This window comes from Miscanthus floridulus, chromosome 19, assembly GCF_019320115.1.
Source record: "Miscanthus floridulus cultivar M001 chromosome 19, ASM1932011v1, whole genome shotgun sequence".
Taxonomy (NCBI): domain Eukaryota; kingdom Viridiplantae; phylum Streptophyta; class Magnoliopsida; order Poales; family Poaceae; genus Miscanthus; species Miscanthus floridulus.
This window is the reverse complement of record NC_089598.1, coordinates 92,304,737-92,327,130: the sequence shown is the minus strand read 5'-3', so window position 1 is coordinate 92,327,130 and position 22,394 is coordinate 92,304,737. Positions and strand designations below refer to the sequence as shown.

The following is a 22,394-nucleotide window of genomic DNA, read 5'->3' as shown; positions in this document are numbered from 1 at the left end:
ATCGCGGTCTGCAGCGACCGCACTGCCAGTTGGCGGTACTGCTCGAGGGTGCTCCAATGCCCCCCCTCTGCGGTATCTTCAAGGGCAAACACGGGCTCCCCCTCGGGGTCAGCCCGGTTCCGCCAGAAAACACGCGGGAAGTTCCACCCGCGAGGCACGGGCCATAGCCGGACAAGAGCCGAACTCCCCTCGGCAGGGTCTGGGACTGGTTGCTCCGCGGTACTGGCCGCCTCGACGTCCGCCGCCTCCTTCCCTCGGGAGGAATCATCAGACGAGATTGTCTGAACCAGGGGCGGCGCCAAAATTTGCCCCGTCTCCACCTCCATCGCCTCGGTCTCGACGGACCCGGGGGCTCTAGCCTCCGCCATCTCTACCTCGATGGCCCCGGCGTCCACCGCTGTGACGTCGGAGGTCTTGGGGGCTCCGGCCTCGCCCTCAGTGGCCTCGGCAATAGCAGACGCCCCAGCCTCCTTCGCCCTAAGACACACAACATCGCGAGGCACGGGCTCCTCCTCCCCCACTCACTCCACGGCCGCCTCGGCCTCCTTTTCCTGGGCAGCCGCCTCCTCCGAAACGGCTTCGCCCGACGCCGCGCCGCGTCGCGCGCCAGCCTACGCCCCTGCTGCCTGATGAGCGGAGGAGCTAACGTTCACCTTGAGCGCCTTACGGGGCGCCAAGGGAGGGTCTCCCACCAGAAGCGTCTGGCTGGAAGAAAAGACACTCCCAAGGTCAGCATGCAACCAAGGGGCGAACAAGAAGTACTACGGACTCCACCAGAGAAGACGCTTACCGCGAACGGGGATGCAGCCGCTTCGACACCGCCTGCCTCCTCTGCAACGACGGCGGTGGTGGCAGCAGCGCGGCCTCGGTGCCCACCAGTGCCAGCTGGCCTCCGTCGGACCCCGGCACCTCCTCGACCCTTCGCGGAGATAATGGGGTCGCCCCCACCGTCACACGCTCCACCCCTACCTGGCGCGCCAACTGTCGGTGTTTTGGAACCGGGGGTCCCTCAACCAACGAGTGAATTTGTGCTGCGTGCCCCTAATCCCGGATGGTGATGCAAAGAGACACAAGGTTTATACTGGTTCAGGCGATCGAGGCCCTACGTCCAGTCTGAGAGATCGATCTTGTATTCCTTGCACCTGAGTGCTCGCAGTAGGGGTTACAAGCTAGGTGAGAGAGGGAGCTAGCCCCAGGTCTCGGCGAGGGTGGTGCGAACTGCTTGGGACGTTGCTCCCAAGCAGCGTGGAAGTGTGTGGTTCTATCGGTGTGTTCGTCTTCTCCTTTTCCGTTCTCGGAAATGGCCCCGGCTACCCCTTTTATAGCCACAAGGAGGAAGCCAGAAGTACATGAGAAAGGCTACTATTTGCTAACGTATTCCGCTCCCTGGAGCAGCGTGGCGTCGTGGGAGTTCCCGTCGATGTCTAGTCGGTATGGTCTTCAAGGCTGGCGACATGCTGCGCTCCTGTACTTTTTGTTGACCTGGTGAAGTGCCGAGGTCTGGTGGCTACTGTAGTGGGCTGCACCGAGACCTGTCGTGCTGAGGCCGAGACCCACTGTGCTGAGGCCCGCTGTGCCGAGGCCTTTAGCAGGTGGCAATGTGAGGTCTGGGCGGCCATCGTCGATAGTTGATTTAGGCGGAACAGTGAGGAACGTGCGCCTACAAGATACGGTACCCTGTATTGTCAGTAAGGGATGGTAAAAAGGCGATTTGACCGTTGTCCTGCTGTTCCTGCCGCGGCGTACTGCCGATCGTGGCTTACGTAGTGGGGGCAGCTGGGCGCATTAATTGGATGCGATAGCCTGCTAGAGTGACTTTTGAGGCGGGGGCGGCGAGGTCGCGGGACGAGCCCAGCCTCGGGCGAGGCGGAGCATGGCCAGTTCGCCCGAGGCCCTACCGGGAGCCTCGGGCGAGGCGGATCTTGGTTAGTTCGTCCGAGGCCTGTCGGGGGTCTCGAGCGGGGCGGAGCGGTCGGTTCGCTGGTCCCGAGGTCACAGGAACCCGGTTCCGATTCCCCACATCGTATTCGTCCTTGGCGCAGGAGTTATTGGCCCTGGGTACCGATTCCGAGGCCACAGTAGCCCAGATGTGGCTCCCTACGCTGTATTGTCCTTGGTGCAGGAGTTGGCAGCATAGTGAGGCATGGGTGTCACGGTGGTTAGTACAGTGGCGGGTAACCCCTGCCCAGTCCTGCCTCCTGTCCCATCGGCCATCCTGCTGTACCGTGCCGGGCGTGCGGCTGTCAGGGGCAGCAGTTGGCTAAATTGATGTGACACGACGTTTTGCCAGAGGGACGGGAGGAGGGAGAGGTAGCGGAGTGCTGCCGAGCCCGCCTTGCGCGAGACAGAGGGTCGGTGGCCCGGCCGAGGCCTTTGGCGGGGAATCGGCCGAGGCTCGCGGCGATGGGGCCTCGGGCGAGTTGGAGAATCGGCCGAGGCCAGCAGCGTTTAGCTGGTTTCGATCTTTACGAAGTCTAAGCAGTCGTTTTTTGGATCTTGCTTAGGGTACCCCTTCTCACGGTATCCGACACATTGCTTGAGTGATTGCATCTAGAGGCACTTGGTATTCGTGTTGCACTGCGGATTTCGCTTGTTACTCTTGGTGGTTGCCACCACCTAGACGGCTCGGTGCAGCGATGGAGGATCGGCACGAGGTGGTGATTGTTCGTGGCCACCTTCCGTGATTGTAAGGGGAGTTGTACCTTCCCCGATGGAGTGCCGAAAGGTAACTCTAGTAAATTGCTCGTGTCATTGAGTTACCTCACTTGTGGGTCGGTTCTTACGGTGTCCTATCGTGTGGACGAGGTTTGTGAAACACCTCTTAGCCACCGAATCACCAAGTGTTGGTCGACACAACGGGGACTAGCGTGTTGGCAAGCACGTGAACCTCGGGAGAAAAATCGGTTGTCTCTTGTTATTTGCATTCTCCCAGTGATTGGCTTAATCTTCATCTTGTGATTGGTTCATCCCCTACACGGCGGTATAATCACCCTACTCACCTATTTACATTCTTGCAAACTAGTTGATACAAGCTCTTTAGTGTAATTAGAATTGAGAGCTTGCTTTATTATTTACATTCATCTAGTTGAGCTCTTTAGAGTAGCGAGTTTGAGAGCTCTTAGTGAGTAGTTACATAGCAAGTTTGGGTGCCTAAGTAATCATTGCAACTAGAATTGTTGGATAGGTCGCTTGCAACCCTTATAGAGCTAGAGCAAGTTTGCATTACGCTATTTGTCATACTAATTAAACTGTTCTAGTTGATTTGTAGATTTTTAAATAGGCTATTCACCCCCCTCTAGCCATATTAGGACCTTTCAGCGACGCTTGGGGACCCGGCGGTCGCACGGCGAGCGGGACCTAGTGGCCAGATCCGTCCACATGCAGGTCTCATCTCTCTCTCGGTCTACTCTCTCTCCGTCTTCCTCTCTCACTCTCGGTCTCCTTGCAGATCTAAGGCAACGGCGGCACAGGAGGGCAGACAGACGACAGCGTGCGGTCCGATCCCGGTGGCCGGAGGCCAGATTCGGTGGCGAGCGACCAGATCCAGCGGTGACGACGGCGGCGCGTGGATGGACTCGACAGGCCCGTAGATGGGCTCGCTGGGCTTGTCCACGAGCTTTCTTATTTTTTTGTTTTTTTATTTAATTAACCGAGGCGGGCGACCAATCGCCTCCGCTAAAGGCCCGATTAACCGTGACCTTTTGATAACCGCTTCGGTTAATGCTTTTTGCCTATCTCGATTAAGATTGCTGTAGTAGTGAAAGCCAAACTCTCATCTCTTTCTCTGCGTTATTATACTTACTCTAACAAGAAAGGTTGTCATGCAGGTGAGACAGTACAACCCGTATAGCTAAAGCAAATCATTATTTTATAACAGGAAATGTGCTTATATAAACCCAAAAAAGGGGCACGGGTTACATACTTGATCTCCGATACTTTGAAGGATAGAGGCATAGCCGTGTAGGACAGCGAGCCAAAAATGTTATTACACAAATACAAGTCAAAGCTAGGCACACTGTTTGCTTGATCGTATCAGTTATTTTTCTCTCATAACAAAACAACATCAGTTGGTTTATAAGCCACATAAATGATTAAACGAAGAGGGTAAGGGAAATTAGTGCGGCTTTTATGGCACTGCTTCAATCGGGAAAGACTCTCACATACGGCCCCATGGGCACATGTACATCAGCCACTCTGAACTTGGAGGTCAACATCTTTCTTACTCTCTTTCCTTTTTTTTAACTTCGTCAACACCTTTCTTAAGTACAAGCAGGTGCTCCTATCCATTATTCTCTAAAATCGTGCTCTCCAGTGTAGCGCATGATTATTATTTTTCTTTACCCAGAGTCTGTTTGATTTACCTAACTAAAAGTTCTTCCAGGTGGGTAGGTAGCTAAATCTAGCTAAAGTTTAGGGCCTGTTCGTTTGAACTTATCAGCCGGCTTATCAGTTAGAATTTATAGTATTTTTCTCTCACAATAAAACAGCTTCAACCGACTTTAATACCAGCTGAACAGGCCCTTAGCTAGGTAGGTAGCTAAGTCTATTAGCTAGACCATTTAAATCCATAGCAGCTAAATCTTCTACAACTAAAAAGAATAAAGTGTAGACATTTTTTTGTGCGACATTTATTTTGGTTTGTCTGTCTGCCCACGCCTGCGATCCCATGATAATCATGCATGGAAGAAAACAATAATCATGCATGGAAGGAAATATCAGTGGTGCTAAATAAAAGATGTGCAGGTTATACATGGCGAGACTAGTGAACCTTCTGCAATTTTCTAAACGAATATTCCCACCATTAGTATATAGGTCTATTCCACCGCGTTTCTTCGTGCTCCCATTAGCATATAATATGAAAGTATTGTTGTGTTCATCACCACTTTCAGTTGACTACTCCCATTAGCATATACTTTCTCTACCCTAAAATATAAGTCGTTATGGGATACGTGTAGATCAAACTTTCTCAACTTTGACTAAGTTTGTAAAAAATACGTGCAACATTTATATCTCTAAATAAGTTTATTATGAAAATATATTTAATGTTCTATGCAATGATACTAATTATGTATTATAAATATTAATATTCTTTTATATATAATTGGTCGAAGTTAAAAAAAAGTTAACTTCTCGAGAAGCGAGAATAAATTCTATTTTAGAACAGAGAGAGTATATGAAAGCAGTGTTGAAAATATTTTAACAATTAAGTTCGTCTCTGTCTGATTGGTAAGCTTAGACATTATAATGACATAAAAAATTTTAACTCTCATGGACACCTTCATGGATCAGTGCAAAGCATCCCAATCCTACGGCATAAAAAATGATAATCTTAAATTTATGATATTTTCAAAAGGTGGTCAATAAAGACCATCTTAGATGTTCTAGCATTAGAGTATATACGTGCAGACATATAGGCATGGTGGTGCAAGTGAGCAGCCGGTAGGAGTCGAGAGTCAGGGATGTTTGGATTTCAAGACTAAACTTTAGTCCCTGTCACATTAAATTTTTAGATATCAATTAGGATGACTAAACATGAGCTAATTATAAAAACTAATTACATAAGTTGTGGCCAATTCGTTTGGCCGCGCCGTGTACAGGATGGTATAGAGATGTGGTGGAACTTATTCATGGATTTGTTGGCGCACAAAAGAAATGGATATCGGAAATCTCTTCCTGCCGGTATAAAAAAATGATCTTAGCCGCATCACGGAAAGATCTACACAGTAGAGTTTATGAGCCGCGACGACACGCTCTCTGTGACTATGTAAATTTCACGAACTTAGCTTTTTAGATTAAATGTCACTTTAATGTCGGTCATATACTTTTACAGTATTGTTATCTTATCGTACGATCCATGTGTTTTTAGTACAAAAGTTTAGCTGTCTCGTAGCAACGCATGGGCACGAACCTATTTACATATATACTCGAACATGTGTGTACATGATTATATAGAGATGCAGCGGAACTTATTCATGAATTTATTAGCGCGTGAAAGAAATAGATATCGTAGAATTCTTTTTGCCGATATAAAATATTATCTTAGCTGTATCACGAAAAAGTCTATACAGTAGAGTTTGTGAGCCTGCGACGTCGCGCTCTCCGTGACTGTGTGAATTTCACGAACTTTGTTTTTTGAATTAAATGTCACTTTGACGTCGGTATTTAATTTAACAGTATTGTTATCTTATCGTGCGATCCGTGTGATTTTAGTATAAAAAATTTAGTTGTTCCGTAGCAACGCATGGACACGCTACCTAGTTTAACAAGCTAAAATTATTTAGTCATCCAAATGGACCTAGGCATGTAAACCGACCAGGTTTGTTCAGATGTATACCAAATATACTCATATTGGAACGAGGGGTGTAATGAACAACGAAAAGTCCATAAACAAAAGGGGCTATTGTGTTCTTGTCCCTATTTTAAACCCCAATTGTGATTTTATCCCTATATTTTTTTCCACTTTGTGTTTTTACCCCGGGTTTTCTAGAACAAAGGTTCAGTTTACCCCTACTCCATTAACAGCAAGTAACGGTGTTAAAAAAGTTGAAAGATGACAAGTTTGCCCTTCCGAATATTGTGTTTTTGTTCCTATTTCAAACCCCAATTGTGATTTTACCACCACTTTCTTTCACTTTGTGTTTTTACTCCTACTTTTCCAAAACGAAGGCTCCGTTTACCCTAATTCTTAACTCAGTTATCTACATCCAGATCAAAGCAATTAAAAATTAATAAAAGTCCTGTGGAAAGACAAACTTACCCCTTATCTCTCGGTCGTCTCTCTCAAGATCGTCCCTCTCAACGCTAGCAGGCAGCGGGCGGCATAGTGCGGCGGCGGTGGCAGCGAAAGGGCAGCGTCGGGTCGTCGGGTGGGCGCGTGCGGCTAGGCGGAGGAAGCGGCATGGGCGCACGTGGTTTAACCTGACGTGGGCGCATAGCCAGGCACGCGGCTCTGCTTGGCGTGCGCATCTCGTGAAAGCAGCCGACCATGGAGCCGAAAGACCCGCCTCTCTCTCTCAACTCTAGACCCGCGTTTTGTGGAAGAGGCGGGTCTTTGGCTCCATGATCGACTGCTTTCACGAGATGCGCGCTCGCGACGTCGGCAAAGCCGCGCTCGCCCGCGCCAAGCAGAGCCGCGTGCCTGGCTACGCGCCCACGTCAGGCTAAGCCGCGCGCGCCCGCGCCGCTTCCTCCGCCTGGCCGCATGTGCCCGCTCGCCGCGCCCGCCCGACACTGCCCTTCCGCCGCCGCACCCAGCCGCCCGCTGTCTGCTAGCGTTGAGAGGGACGACCCTGAGAGAGACGATCGAGAGATAAGGGGTAAGTTTATCTTTTCACAGGGCGTTTGTTAATTTTTAATTGCTTTGATCCGAATGAAGATAACTGAGTTAAGAATTAGAGTAAACGGAGCCTTCGTTTTGGAAAAGTAGGGGTAAAAACACAAAGTGTAAGAAAGTGAGGGTAAAATCATAATTGTGGTTTGAAATAGGGGCAAAACGTAATATTCAGAAGGACAAACTTGTCATCTTTCAACTTTTTTAACACCGTTACCTGCTGTTCACGAAGTAGGGGTACCTTCATTTTGGAAAAGCAGGGGTAAAAACATAAAGTAGAAGAAAATACGGGTAAAATCACAATTGGGGTTCAAAATAGGGGCAAGAACGCAATAGCCCCTAAACAAAAAAACCTATAACGATTGCACAAGTTAGGCGGTGTTTGAATTCGGTGACTAAAATTTAGGAGTTGTCACGTGAAGGTATTGCATGGGGTGTTTGGATACTAATAAAAAAATAAATTACAGAATCCGTCAGTACTCCACGAGACGAATTTATTAAACCTAATTAATCCATCATTAGCACACATTTACTGTAGTAATACATTGTCAAATCATGGACTAATTAGGCTTAAAAGATTCGTTTCGCAAATTAGTCACAAGCTGTGCAATTAGTTTTATAATTAGTCTATATTTAATACTCTATGCATGTGTCTAAATATCTGATGGGACAGCGACTAAAGTTTAGGAGGAGAAATCAAACAGCTCCTTGCTAGAATTGAGTTGCTTACAACATACATTATACAGTAATGAATAATTAATGCATGCAGAAGCGGAAGAACATCTATCCGTGTATGAAAACGGATCGGATACGGACGGATATCACCGATATTACATTTGTTTTCATATTTTTGTCAGGATTCGGATTCGAATACGGATAGTGTCAACTGTGTCGGATATGATACGATTGGATATCGACATCATAAATATGCGATTTGAGTATTCGGATATGGATACGGTATCGGATGTTGGATATCCGGACTTGGATACGGACAGATCTCAACCCCTCTAAACGGATTTGGTTTCGAATACGGTCGAAAAATATCCGTACCGTTTTCATCCCTGACCCTGATAGATAGCGTGGGTTATTTTTGGAAGAAAATGTGTTGAAGGAAATGTTTTTCTACCATATAAGTTTTCGTTAACCTATTACTCCCTCCATCTAAAAAAAATACAATTATGATATCGTTAATCGAGTTTAAATTTGATCAAATTTATAATAAATAATATTAATATTTATATTTTTAAATAAATTTATTATAAAAATATATTCTATAACTAATCATGAATGTTTGTATTTTTTTATTTAAATTTAGTTAAAATTCATGTTGTTTGACTCTAGAAATCCGAGAATGGTATTCTTTTGTGGCCAGAGGTAACGTATATTATAGGAAATATTCCCCGTGACAAAGGGAAAGGAAATATTCTGTCACCAGATAGATGTGCCTGGAAGACTCGATCGTCTCCGGTATGCCTTTCTGAGAAAGCCAAAACCGAAAACACCCGATAGATCCGCAACATTCTAGTAGGCTTTTCCTTGTTTCATTCATGGACGCGTAAGCCGAGGAAAACAAACACACGCCTCGCTTCCCCCGCCGTTTCCGCGACCGCGGCGTTGATTCGATCTTCCCCCTTCTTCACTGCCATCCCGGCCCCACCTGCCCGTCCCCACGCGTCGCGGCGAGCCCAACAGGAGAAGAAAAGCGCACCAGCGGCAGTGTCCCTTCCGGCTCCGGCTGGGAGTGCGGTGCGCGCGGGCGGTGCGGCGGGACCAGTTGGGATTCGGACCCGGTCCGCGCTGGGGGCCGGCCTGTGTCACCCTCACCTGTGTCCGGGAAGCGGCTCGCACGCAGTCTGGTTGGGCTCGGATGGTCGGTGCCGGACGCCGGGCGCGGAACCCTAACCCTAGGGGCCGGCTATATTAGATGCTGGGGGGCGGCGCCGGAGGCGGAGGCGCGGGCCTGGGACTGGACCTCTCGGCGGTGATTCAGGCGGCCGTCGTCGGCCTCGTGCTCTTCTCCGCGGCCGTCATCGCCGTGCGCCGCGCCGCCTCGCGCTACTTCGTCGTCGACGCCGCGGGGTTCGCCGCCTCCTACGACGATCACCACCACAGCTCGTCTCACTACCCGATGGGGAACCCGCAGGAGCAGGGGACCGCCGCAGCGGACCTCACGGGGCCCTGCGCCGCGTGTGGTGGCGTCGCCTCCAAGAAGTGCTCCCGGTGCAAGCGCGTGCGGTACTGGTGCGTGCGTCTCTGTCTCCTCCTACCTAGTATCCGCCTTGTGGATTGTACTGGTACAATGCGCTGCATGTGATCTTGCCGAGTTCCCAGCGGAATTTGTCGCTTCTGCTGTGTGATTTGGTGGCTGGGGCGGACAATCGTGCCGCCGGGATCTTGCACGGTTCTTGACCTTCGCCCTGCTGCTCCTGCTTAAGAAATCTAATTTTTACAATCGTGGCTTAGTTTCTTGGTGTTTCGGGTGGGTCATTGCGATTGTCCATGAGTTTGAATTCACGCAGTTGCTGGGAGTTTCTGATCCTGCCAAATGCGTGGTTCTTCTGGGTTTTCTGCAATTTGCTGTTCTGGGCGCATGGTAAAATTTCTGGTGCTTGCTTCCTGTCTTGAATGAGGTTTTCTTGTGCTGGATAGGAGATTTAGCCTCTCTTTGTGTTTGGATGTGTGTCCGTGTTTGGCAGCACACAAACAACTATGGCAATCCTATTTGTCTTGGAGAGTGTGATAATCCATTCACAAACGAGTGCCTGTTCTAGTGTGGAAGTCGTTGGTTTGTATGCGCTTGAAATTAGTAACCCCCCTTGCTAACTTCAATGCATCATAGCCTACTGATTTTTTTCTCTCTGGGGCTTATTTGTTGAAACTAAGGAAACAAAGAGTTGAAAACAGTGTTAACTAATGACCGCATGGCAGTTCCCTGTCCTTGATGTTTTCTGACTGTTTCAATCTATCAAGGTGGAGGCAAAAGCTATCTTTTCAGTTCCTATACAAATGTTGATTTTATGATAATGTGTACTCCTACACATCAAACAATATCAAATCCATTTTCTAAAAGGTAATATGGTTGGTTTGATTGAAACCATATGGATTTCATTTGGGTGTAGTGTGGGTTATTTTGTCCTGTTTGGCAATATTTGTCTGTTGGCCACATGGAACTTGTAAAACAGATGATAGATATGCAGGTTATTGCTGTGTGTTGTTTATTCTCGAAATTGATTGAATGGACTCGTAAGCTGGCAAATGGATTGTAGAGGAACAAATATTCTTGCTGCAATAGTTGTGGCATGAATCTGTGGACTCCGATGTAATGTTGTCACAGAACCCTGTCAATGTTTGTTTTTTTTTTGTTTTTTTTGTCACAATGCTGTTATGTTGCTCTCAGGCATTAATCTCATCATTTACTCTCTTCTTCAGTTCCCAAGATTGCCAGACAAAGCATTGGCAAATGGAGCACAAATTCAAGTGCAAACAAATGAAATCATTGGATCCTGCTGACAAGTTATCCTGTGGAGTTGAGGCCAACAGTAAGAAATCATCAGGTTTCGGCCGCATCTCATTGGTGCCTGCCTGTAAAAAGATAAGCAAGGTATACTCTTTTAACCTATATAAATCTGTATGTGTTTTAACTTTTCAAGTGGCTGCAACCATTTTTGTTTGTGTCCCCTATACACAGGGTCAGGTTCTCTTTCCTTATGATGAATTCTTAAAATTGTACAACTGGAAGGACCTTGATGTTGTACCTTGTGGGCTTATGAACTGTGGCAACAGGTACAGCATAATAATACTTTATATTATCATTTGTTTGCTTTATTTACACATGGCTCTTAAATGCACATGATAAATCCTCTTTTTTCTGTGCAGTTGCTTTGCTAACGTGGTTTTACAATGTCTCTCATACACGAGACCACTTGTGGCCTATCTGTTAGGAATGGACCATAGCAGGGAATGTATGTGATTGTCTATAATATGCATGCATTGATGACATCTCGTTATTTGCTTAAAATTGTTCATTTCTACGCTTCAGGTTCTATGAGACATGAAGATTGGTGTTTTTTATGTGAGCTACAATGTCATATTCACAGAGCTAGTGGAAGTTTGCACCCATTTGCTCCTACAAACATTCTTTCTCATCTGCCAAATATTGGTGGCAATCTTGGCTTTGGTAGGCAAGAGGATGCTCATGAATTCATGAGGTGAATTTCTAGTATTCTTTGCTTAGTTTACATGGATGGCTCCCTGTTGGATCGTCTTCCATTCATTGTGCTGTTATTTATATTTTTGCAGGTTTGCAATTGATAAGATGCAATCTGCTTGCCTTGATGAATATGGAGGTGAGAAGGCTGTAGATCTTAGCACCCAAGAGACAACCATTATTCAGCACATATTTGGTGGGCGGCTGCAGTCACAGGTTTCTTACGTTTCCATTTCCACTTCAACCATTTTAAATATGTATTTGGTTTTCTTTTGCCTGTGCTTTAATCAGCTCTGAACTTCTAATTGAGCTGCATTCTGTTACAATTCATCAACAGCGTATAGTGCCTAATAATTAGAAAGATGTGTGCAGGTTCAATGCACTGCATGTGGAATGGTCTCAAAACGCTATGATAATATGATGGATTTGACTGTTGAAATTCAAGGTGATGCTGAATCATTGGAAAAATGCTTGGATCAGTTCACTGCTATCGAGTGGCTTGATGGGGATAATAAGTACAAATGTGATGGGTAAGGCGACTTTGTGCAAGTGCTTAGTTCATGTATCTAGACACATGCACTTCCTACATATTTTGTAGCCACATTTATCGACCAATTTAGTTTGAGTGCATGCTGAGATTACCTTCAACCCCCCCGCCCCCCCCCCCCCCCCCCCCCCCCCCCCCCCCCCCCCCCCCTAATGATCAGTACAAAGCACAAATTTATATCATGTATGCACATTTGAATGTCTTGTAAATACATGGACGTAAATAACTAACACTAGTGTGTTCTAAAGCCTAGGTGAGCTGGTAGCTATTCATATTATTAATTTTGTAATAAATTGTTAGTGCTGATTATTTAATGCTGAAATAATTAATTATCACGTATTTCTGGAATTACCTAAAGTCCTGTATTTTTTACTAGAGGAGCAGGGAAATATGTCATCTCGTATGCCAAGATTTGAGGAGCGTAATTATAAATTCACATCCAGACCACTTGTATTTTGGCCAGTTGCATGTACTTCCCCCAATCCAAATATAAGTTCAATTACAACTCCAATGCAATCTTTTGCCTTATTTTCCCATGCCTGCCCCTACTTAAATGCACCCTAATCAATGAAATAAATTGCCACCTATCTGGGCTGGTTGATGAAGCGGCCTGTTCGCTGGTTGGTTTCTGGGCTGGTTTGGGCTGGCTGGTGCTGGTTTATTGTGAGAGAAAAACACTGTTGGCTGGCTGGTTTGGGCTGGCTGAAACCAACAAGCGAACAGGCTGCTTAAATGTAGAATCGATTGATGGCTAATATTCATTGTACCCTCACCTAAATCCTTCTGTTCAAGTCCAAATGGACCTATATTTGGGGTCAGAGGTAGCATGTGGTTTCAGTTTGTAGACTTCGTTTAGATCAAAGTATTGAACATTCTTTTATGCAGATGCAACGACTATGTGAAAGCACGGAAGCATCTTTCAGTTCATCAAGCTCCAAATATACTTACTATCACTCTCAAAAGATTCCAGGTTACGACATCAGTTTGTTAGAACTGTATCAATGAAGTTATATGATTGCATTATAACAACTTCAAATAACAAACTTGTATGTGCCTGTAACAGAGTGGTAGATTTGGGAAACTGAATAAGAGAGTTACGTTCCCTATGGAGTTAGATCTGACACCATACATGAGTTGCACCGATGGAAGTGACCTGTATGATCTCTATGCTGTGGTCGTTCATCTGGATATGCTGAATGCGTCATTTTTTGGACACTATATATGCTATATCAAAGGTTATCAAGGAAGGTGGTATAAACTTGATGACTGCAAGGTATATATAGTTTAACATTTGTATTGTTACGACACAAATAATCTGTTATAAGCACCATTTTACCAGCTTGCTTCTTTGTATATGTAGGTTATGGTTGTTGATGAAGAGGAAGTACTTGCTCAAGGCGCGTATATGCTTTTATATAGCAGGTATTTGCTGTTCCAATGATTTTGATGCTGCCTATCATCGTCTGTCTCATTTTTCATGTGGGTTTGGGTGCAGTGCTCGTTTATATTAAAACCTCACATTTGTACCTCACGAGAATCCAAATCTATTTGTCAATTTCTGCTTGATCTGATCATATGGACATTCTTGCTTTTCTTTTGCATTTGTACTGCTACTCCCAGGATTGTGTGCTTGGTTTTGTCATCGTCAACCAAATACAATTGTACTATACTGACTGGAAAAAAATATCCATATTGCTTGTTTTGGGAGGTGAAAGAACATATGCGGCCAATGGGAAATATATCGAACCAACCTAAACCCTGCTGTATGAACTATCAACTGTGATAATGCACAATGTGACAAGCACATAGCTCAACCTGCTTTCCCTATGTTTATTGTTTGTTCTTTTGATTTCAGCCAAACAACTAAATGTGTATCATAATTGTCTAATCTTAACCCTTTTGGGACACTATTGTTCTCATTCTAAAATTTACATGTTTTCTCTATTGAATCCATTTTTCTTATATATTTAACTAGTACTTGTCAGATTGCTGTAAAGCGTGCCGTTTGGACGAAGAGCTGACAAATTAAAATTTCCATTTGACTCTGCAGGAGAAAAGCTCGTCCCAGGCCACTTGTTACAGTTGATGAGTCTGTGAAACAGCAACAACAGTGCAAATTGTTCCCTTCAAATGGACAAAGCCACATGATACTAGCAGATGCAACATTAAACTGTGAATCATCTTTGAAGACTACAGAAGATCAGTTACAACAGGATTGTGAATCCAATAATGAATCCCTTGCATGAAATGGATATTAAGGACCAGGAGTCAGACTTGGATCTACGTACAAGCATTGAAGATGACAAATTCATTAGCAATGAAAATCTACATATACCAGGTTCACTAGTATCACATGTTCTCGAAGATGCTAGAGCTCCAGATTCCTTTGCAGAGCAATGCGAGGTGCAAGTTGGCCCTCCTTTAGAAGGTGGTCCTATTACGATGAGCTCTGTGCAGTTTGGCAACTCCACAAGCAAAGCATCTTCAGAACATTCCTTTGCAGAGCAATGCGAGGTGCCTGCCTCATGTATTGATTCAGTTGACTATATGGATGTTGATACTGAAGCTGGCAGCAGAAGTTGAGAGATGGGACGGACAAAGACCTGTCTTAGATGATTCAGTTGGAAGGCCGAATAATAGCACAGCAATTCTAACTGCAAATGGGATGTCAGGAGAACCCAAACCATCATTTTCCTCTGGTTTTTTTGATAAGCCCTCAAGAAAAAGGTCTTCCTTTGCAGAAGAGGATAGTGCTGGTTCTCCTCGAAAGTTAAATGGCTATTGCAATGGACATCTAAGCAGTCTAGAGCAAGGAGTTCTTGCCAACTCTAGAAGTGAAAAGTGCAATGGAGATACACTAGTGACATCCAGTAATGGCAATTACTATGCAGTCAATGGTGATATACAATCTAGCAATGATTCCTTGCATGCAGACGAGAGAGATGTGCCTTTTGTTTCTCATGGCTTTGAGCCAAGACCTTACAAAGTACTATCAGACAGCAACAACAATTGCAGTAGGACAAGCAATGGGAAACCTAAAGCTTGCCAAGGGGACATGTCATTTTTACCTCGGGGCTTCCTTGGAAGGCCTAGTCCAAGAGGAATTTCAGTCAAAGCAGATGATGGCTTGCCATTTAGTAATGGTGCATCATCATCCTTTGGGAATGGAAAAAGTAAGTCAAGTAACTACTCATCTTCTATAGGTGGCTTGTCTCCTGGTTTCCTTACAAGACATCGCAGGGAATCCACGGTCCTAGGCACAAGCTCTGACATTTCAATGGATACAAAATCTAATGGTGCTGCAGTAATGCCAGACCATGCAGAAGAAAGGGTTTCGGATTGTACGACAAATGGATCTTCATTCCAAATAAGAGCAGCGTCCGACCACCTTGATGAAAATGGCCTTGCAATTTTGACCACAAAAAATAACAGCTGTGGGCAAGAAAATGACAGTAATGGAACCCCCAGCATGAATCATGATGGATCTGAACATGATGGACTGCGCGGACGAATAACCTCAAAAAATTTTGAGCAGGACGGTATTGATGCCCAATAAAAGCATGACTGTGTTGCTATAGCTGGTGAGAATAGAGGCCATTGGAGCACACAAGTGAGAGTCTGTGTGCTCATGTCATAGCTGGTATATAAACTGATGAAGGGCTGTGAGCTAGGAAGTAAATGCTAGCTGATTGATTGCTCGAAACTGCAACTGGAGCAAGCATTGTTTGCTTGATAGATTTTTTCCCCTCTTTCGCCACGTGGCTCCCACATGTCAGAGGGGTAGAGGGGTGTCTCTGGGTTTCCACACAATTTGCAGAAACCCAGATGCTCCCCTAATGCCATGCTATTTTGTTGGCATTAGTGTTAGTACATAGCTGAGCGTAGGCTTACTACTGTCCCCTTGATCCATAGCTTCAATGAACTGGAACTGCTGACTCCTCTGGTGTCCTGAAAGCTGAATTAATTGCAGAGTGATATAAGAGGAAATTCTCATGGCTTTCACCTTTATATTTTGCTGATGTTTACTGTGCGATGATGGATGAAACTCTTAACGTTGTTACTCTTGTCACTTCAAAATACATGAAATTTCCAACGCCGCAGCGACAACAACAACAAAGGCTTTAAGTCCCAGACACAGTTGGGGTAGCCTCGAGTTGAAACCCAACAGCAATCAAGGTTCAGGCATGTGAATAACTGTTTTTCAAGCACTCCTATCTGAGGCTAAGTCTTTAGGTATATTTTATCCTTTCAAATCTTCTTTTATTGTCTCTACCCAAGTCAATTTTGGTCTTCCTCTGTCTTTCTTCACGTTACTATCGTGGCTTAGGATTCCACTACGCACCGGTGCCTCTGGAGGTCTCCGTTGGACATGTTCAAACCACCTCAACCGGTGTTAGACAAGCTTTTCTTGAATTGGTGCTACCTCTAATCTATCATGTATATCACATTGGCCTGGGTGCATACATTGGCTTATTTTGATGCATGTGCGTTGCTATGGGTTTCAAAATCACATGACTCTATGTATTTTCCAGTAACAATATGAAAGAAACATCTTGTATGCACCATGGTTTTGACTGAGTACATGCATGTTTAACTGAAACACTTTGTACGGTCAAAGGTCTTGCAATTACATCTTGTAATTCACTTTATTACTAAGCACCTCCTTAGAAGCCAATGATTAGAAGTCTACCATCAACACCTAAATCATTTAGATTGCAGTGGAGATATGACCTCTGTGAACTACAAACTTTTTAGATCCACCTTCAAACTAATACAATATGAGGCAATCTAAGATGCACTTCCATAAATATACATGGACCATGGTCAATTAACTTAAGCTGGGATCTTTTACCTAGGCCAAGATCAATATACTAAAAATAATGCAAAACTTTTTCTTGATTTGTAGCAATTTATATACCCGTTCGCTGGTCTGAACTTTGGCTGAAACTGGCTGAAAAACACTGTTCCGGCTGAATTGTTGTGAGAGAAAAACACTGTTCCGGCTGAAAAAACAAGCCGAACAAGCCAAATTTAAGACAAGCGAACGGGGCATATTTGGAACATGCTCGTTCAGTCTGTCTTCTTATTTCCATCAGCTTTTTATTTGCACACTGCAGCCAGCAAACTACAGCGCATCACTCAGACTTTCTAAGACCAATGACACCTGAAATCGAACCATCCTACAATGAAGAAACACTTCATGAGACACTAAGAACAGGAAAGGGCTTGAAAAAAGTACAAGATTATTTTCTAGTTCAAAGCTCATGGTCCCAACCTAGAACATGCTTCTTGTCAAGCATTTTCTTCTAAGGTAGCAAATTAAAAGAACATATTCCTCCCACCATGTACTCGACTAGATACAGCTCAAGTACTAAGATGAATATCACAAGCATCTTCTGAATATTATCAATGAAAAAGTTTCTTAATAAAAGAACATAAGCAAACAATTATCTCGGATTGGTCAGGTCATCAGTGTTAGCAATCTGTGTCCTAGCGCTACCTTCACCAGATCAAATTGCTGTCCATTGAGTGATATTTTGTTTAAAAGCAAGGTAAATAGATAGCCATATTCACCTGATAAAATTGTTGCGTGTTCTATTATACCAGACGACAACGTTATGACCTCCGCCTGCCAAAATTAGCATACTGTTAATAAAGCAAGAACTGAAGCTGCCGAAATTAAAATAACTTACCTGCACATACTCTCCCTTATGGAAAAAAGTTATAAAAAAGGCATCTGTATCTGTAACTACATGCTCATACATGGGTTCGATTTGTGAGGATGTGGTTTAGAGCATTCAACTATATTAGCATTTAGCAAACAAGCACATATTTACCATTAGCATTGTTGAGAGATGCGCTCAACGAGAACTAAGAGCTCCTGCAGTGCATGGTAGTGGATATCCAGTAAAACAGAGGAATCATTTAAGTTAGCAATAACAATCTTCATCAGTGACGAATCTAGGATTTTGTCTAAGGGTATGCCATTTAAAATTTTTTATATACAATTCGGTAAATCTATTTTAGTAATTCGATAATAATTATAAAATTGACAACATGATTTGGTATATATGGACTAAATAACATAATAAGGCTTCAATTCATGAATTAAGTTCAAATCATCCCCTAAGTATAGTATAAATAGTTCAAAAGCCATATCGATAATTGAAATAAGGCATAAAAGAGAACCGAAGACTTACAATGCTATTCTTGTGACTATTTTATTCGACGCTTTTGAAGGGACATAAATGTCTTGATTATATCATCTTCATCAACTTCAAATAAAATGCCCTGCTCAATCAGTGGCGGATCTGCCACTGGGGCTGGGGGGGCTCAAGCCCCCCCTACCGTGGCCGCGCCTGTGAAGCCCCCTCTCAACCCCCCTAAAGAATTTTTGGACAGTGGACTGACAATGGAGGAAGGAAAGGAAGGGCTGCCCAGTAAGGTAGTAACATCAATAGGCCAAGTGGGCTGTGGGCCTTTCTTCTTTCCCCGTTTGTCATTTTCAATTGTATTTTTTTTACTTCTTGTGAAATATGATGCACTTTCAATTGTTTATCAAAGTTATCGTGTTATAAAATGCTTAAAACTGCAATATGTTAGTTATGTATGGGACATAATTGAGTTATAAGTTAGTCTTTCTCTCTTCAGTCCAGCCCCCTCTCTATATTTTTTCTGGACCCGCCATTGCGCTCAATCAAGATGACTAGACAACAATCATAAAAAAGACTATCTCCCATCTTATTTCTTAACTTAGTTTTCTCAATAACCATTACAGAAAATACCCTTTCAACACTTGTTGTTGCCACAGGTAGAGGCAATACCAATTTGAGGACCTCATAAACCATATCATACACTTTGTGCCTCTTTGTTTCAACAAGCTTAACTGAGAGATCAATAATATTATCTAGACCTTTGAAGCTATCATCCTGTCTCATGTCATCAATATAATTATGTAGTTGCAATTCAAGTTTGACCGATTAGAAATAACAGCAGCTGCCGCTGCCGCTGCCTTCTTCTTTGCTTCATGCTTCTGAAAAAAGATGCAATGTCCCCGTTTCTCTCCATAACTGCATACATATTACAAAGAACACAGTGTCAAATAATTAAATAAATTGCGCTTGCACGATTGAACACTCACATGCAATTATGGATCACTCACATGATACGAGTACTGAACAAAAGATCAATCTTTATCAACTCTAATATTGGGACAAATCCTCGACATTGCTGCGTGATGGATGATTTTATGATTTTAGCGCTAAGCAATTAGCAATTAAAGTACATAGGAACTTTTTTAAAAAGCCGAAAACAAGGATTGAATCTCACCTGAACGACTGAACAATTCTGATCACAAATGCTGGTGCGGTCGTAGGGCAGGGCGAAGGGCGAAGGCCGAAGTGCCGAACGGCGAACGGGACGAGGTCACGAAGACGACTGGACAATGACGGGCCATGGGCAACAGCCGACGGCGTGAGTGATCCAGGTGCGCAGCCACGCAGGACGCGTGAATCGTGATGAAGATGATTAGATGAACCGTTTAGCGTCGAAGACTCGAAGTATACGGCGGCGCTGCCTCGATCCATATTGGGCTATTAGCGTCTCCGTCGCTGGCCACATGGGCCGCATGCCCACGTGGGCCTGATGCTCGCTCGTGGCCTGCCTCTCGCTCGTGCTCAACGCTGGCACACTCGGCCTCAGCTCTCATGTACGCAGTACACAGCAGATGAGTGTTTTTTCTTTTATATATATATAAATATGTATATATACGTTCTTACTTGTCATAATCGTAGGGTATGCCGGTGCATACCTGGCATACCCCGTAGCTCCGCCACTGATCTTCATCAACTCAGCAGGGAATGGCATCTTTAACTTCAGGGAATGGCATCTTTAACTTCTCCATCAGTTCTTGCAAGGCAGGCAACCACAAAAAAAATTGTTTTTACATCTTCCAAACATTGGTCTGAACTATGAAGATCAACTTTACAACTAAGAGAAATAGGAGTTTCGTCTATTCAGGAAATTTCTAAAATTAATGAAAACAAAACTTAAAGAGAACTCTAAATTTATATTAAAAATATTCCCTCAGCCCTGCAGCAATCTTGTCACCTTAATCTCCAACTATTATTTGAGAAATTCGGCCCCAATAGTATATCCAATTCTGCAGTCCTTTCTCTCAACTTATCTGAAGATTCCGCAGTCCCTTTCCAAATTAATGAAGATGTATGATTACACAACTAAGCACAGCATGCTGCAATTTTCAATAAACAAATTGAGCCAAACTATAAATAACACAGGTTCAAGCGCTCACAGGCTATTGCATCTTACTCGCACCTGGATGGCTGGACCTGACGTTGCTCTCCCAGCACAAATGTCCAATGCTCTCAAAGGTCATCAAGTTGTTACACATACACTCACATGCCATTATCCCATGATGGATGCTTCCACATCAATAACCAGTAATCTTCAACATCGAGTACTATGAACTATCTGAGCCCCGAAGAGTTCCCTATGCTCTCAATTCCACTAAATTCTACTGGTACTAATAATTAACAACTCTAGCTCATACCAGCAATCTTTATGTGGTAGAACCGTCTGAAATAACGTACTTACGGAGACACTTGTCTTCCACTAGACACTAAACACCCCGAGAGCGAGCTACATCGGACGGATTCCGTCGAGCACACCTCAAGGGAGAGCCCGAATAATCCACATTTTTTCCTCAGGATCCAATAATGAGAACGAGTTTACATTACTTAGTTCATTTCATACATCCAGAGTTCTTAGAAATACATTGTTACAGGACCAATTCAGAGTGCGGAAATTTAACAGCGGAATGACAAGAAACATCTATCGATAATATATAAGGATCCGTCACCTTTCACACAACGGCTACTCCTCAAGCTGCACCTACAACAGGAGTAAATAAATTCTGAGTACACAATATACTCGCAAGACTTATTCGACTAGTGGGAATAATTTTCCGACTCCAAGGGATATGATAAGCTTTATGGTTTGCTGGTTTTTCTTTTTGCGGAAAGCAACACTAATAGTGAATCCTTATGTATGTTTATTATTAGCAGTCATGATTAGTCCATTGTCTAACCATTCTATGTAAGCACCTGTTCTACTTTCAAGCAAGCAGTTTCATTTCACCATCTTTCCTCTTTCAGTTCTTACTACGGTGCTAGACTGTAGACAAGTCGTATCAGATCGTCCGGCGATTCACGAATTAATGTGCCCAGCTAGGTACCCTGAGACACACGCACCGCTTGTACCCCAGGCACAAGCAGGACCAACCCACCACTCTCCTGTCATAGGGTCCAGGTCCTCGTCCAAACTTTGACTCCAAGCCCCCGCTCCTGAGTCCTAGACTCAGGGTGGTGCTTAGACCTCCACCATTCTCGTCTCCAATCAGTCGGTCCAAAAAGAGCCAGAACCCACGACAAGAGAGCAACAAGCCTTCCCTGCGCCCATACACAAGTATGTGTTCGGGATAATAAGTCTGTGACTTGCCTAGAACCCAATGCAACAGCCGGTCCTTAACCGACACAGACAGAAAAACAGTGTAACAAGCTATGCCCCGTTGTTCGCAGGACACAACCTCTTACACCCACCAATACCCAAACCATATCCCTACCTGGTCTCTATTTTTCCTTTCATCATTTTTATCATGAGTGATAATAATAATCACCTATTGTGAGTAACGACAGGTTACTCACGCTACTGAAATCCTGAGCATAGCAACTACTCGGCCTATGCTAGTAGGACTCATAGGTAGGTATATCTATGCATGTAGTTTCCATAAAATGCCTGTAACATAAATGCACATCATATATATATTCAGTGATCATTCAAAATAAGGGCTATGCACCGGGGCTTGCCTTGGGTAGGCGGGGTGTCAACAAAGTCAGCAGCTGATGGCTCCGGGGCTCCCTCATGTACGAGAATCTCCTCCTCGTACTCCTCGATGATCTCCTCATACTTTTGCTCGCCCGCAGGCATGAACTCTACCAACTCGTTATCTACATGCATAAAATGATGATGCAACACTTAATAATAAGGCAACAACAACTCTTAAAATAAGAATATATCTATCAAGCTACTAAGCTAGCTCTATCGACTAAGACGCTAAGTTACCTATTATGACCACTAAACAGGTATGAAACATTTCATGTATTAACTTAGCAACTAACGACATCTCTACTCTTATTATCGATTTAATATATAAACTACAACAAGGAATACTTAACTACCATATTTCTCAACATATTCCAAGGCTACAAAAATTACAGTGACTACCTAATAAT

General features: G+C 44.2%; 1 protein-coding gene across 1 annotated transcript; it reads left to right on the top strand.

The window, feature by feature from the left end:
• The first annotated feature begins 8,873 nt into the window (after positions 1 to 8,873).
• LOC136527505 (ubiquitin carboxyl-terminal hydrolase 19-like) lies at positions 8,874 to 16,090 on the top strand. The gene is given in 13 exon segments (XM_066520261.1): positions 8,874 to 9,571; positions 10,760 to 10,931; positions 11,019 to 11,113; positions 11,207 to 11,292; positions 11,370 to 11,538; positions 11,630 to 11,753; positions 11,910 to 12,067; positions 12,970 to 13,054; positions 13,148 to 13,357; positions 13,445 to 13,506; positions 14,135 to 14,321; positions 14,323 to 14,652; positions 14,654 to 16,090. Coding segments are annotated over 13 exon segments (2,982 nt in total). The 5' UTR covers positions 8,874 to 9,254; the 3' UTR covers positions 15,641 to 16,090.
• The last annotated feature ends 6,304 nt before the right edge of the window (positions 16,091 to 22,394 follow it).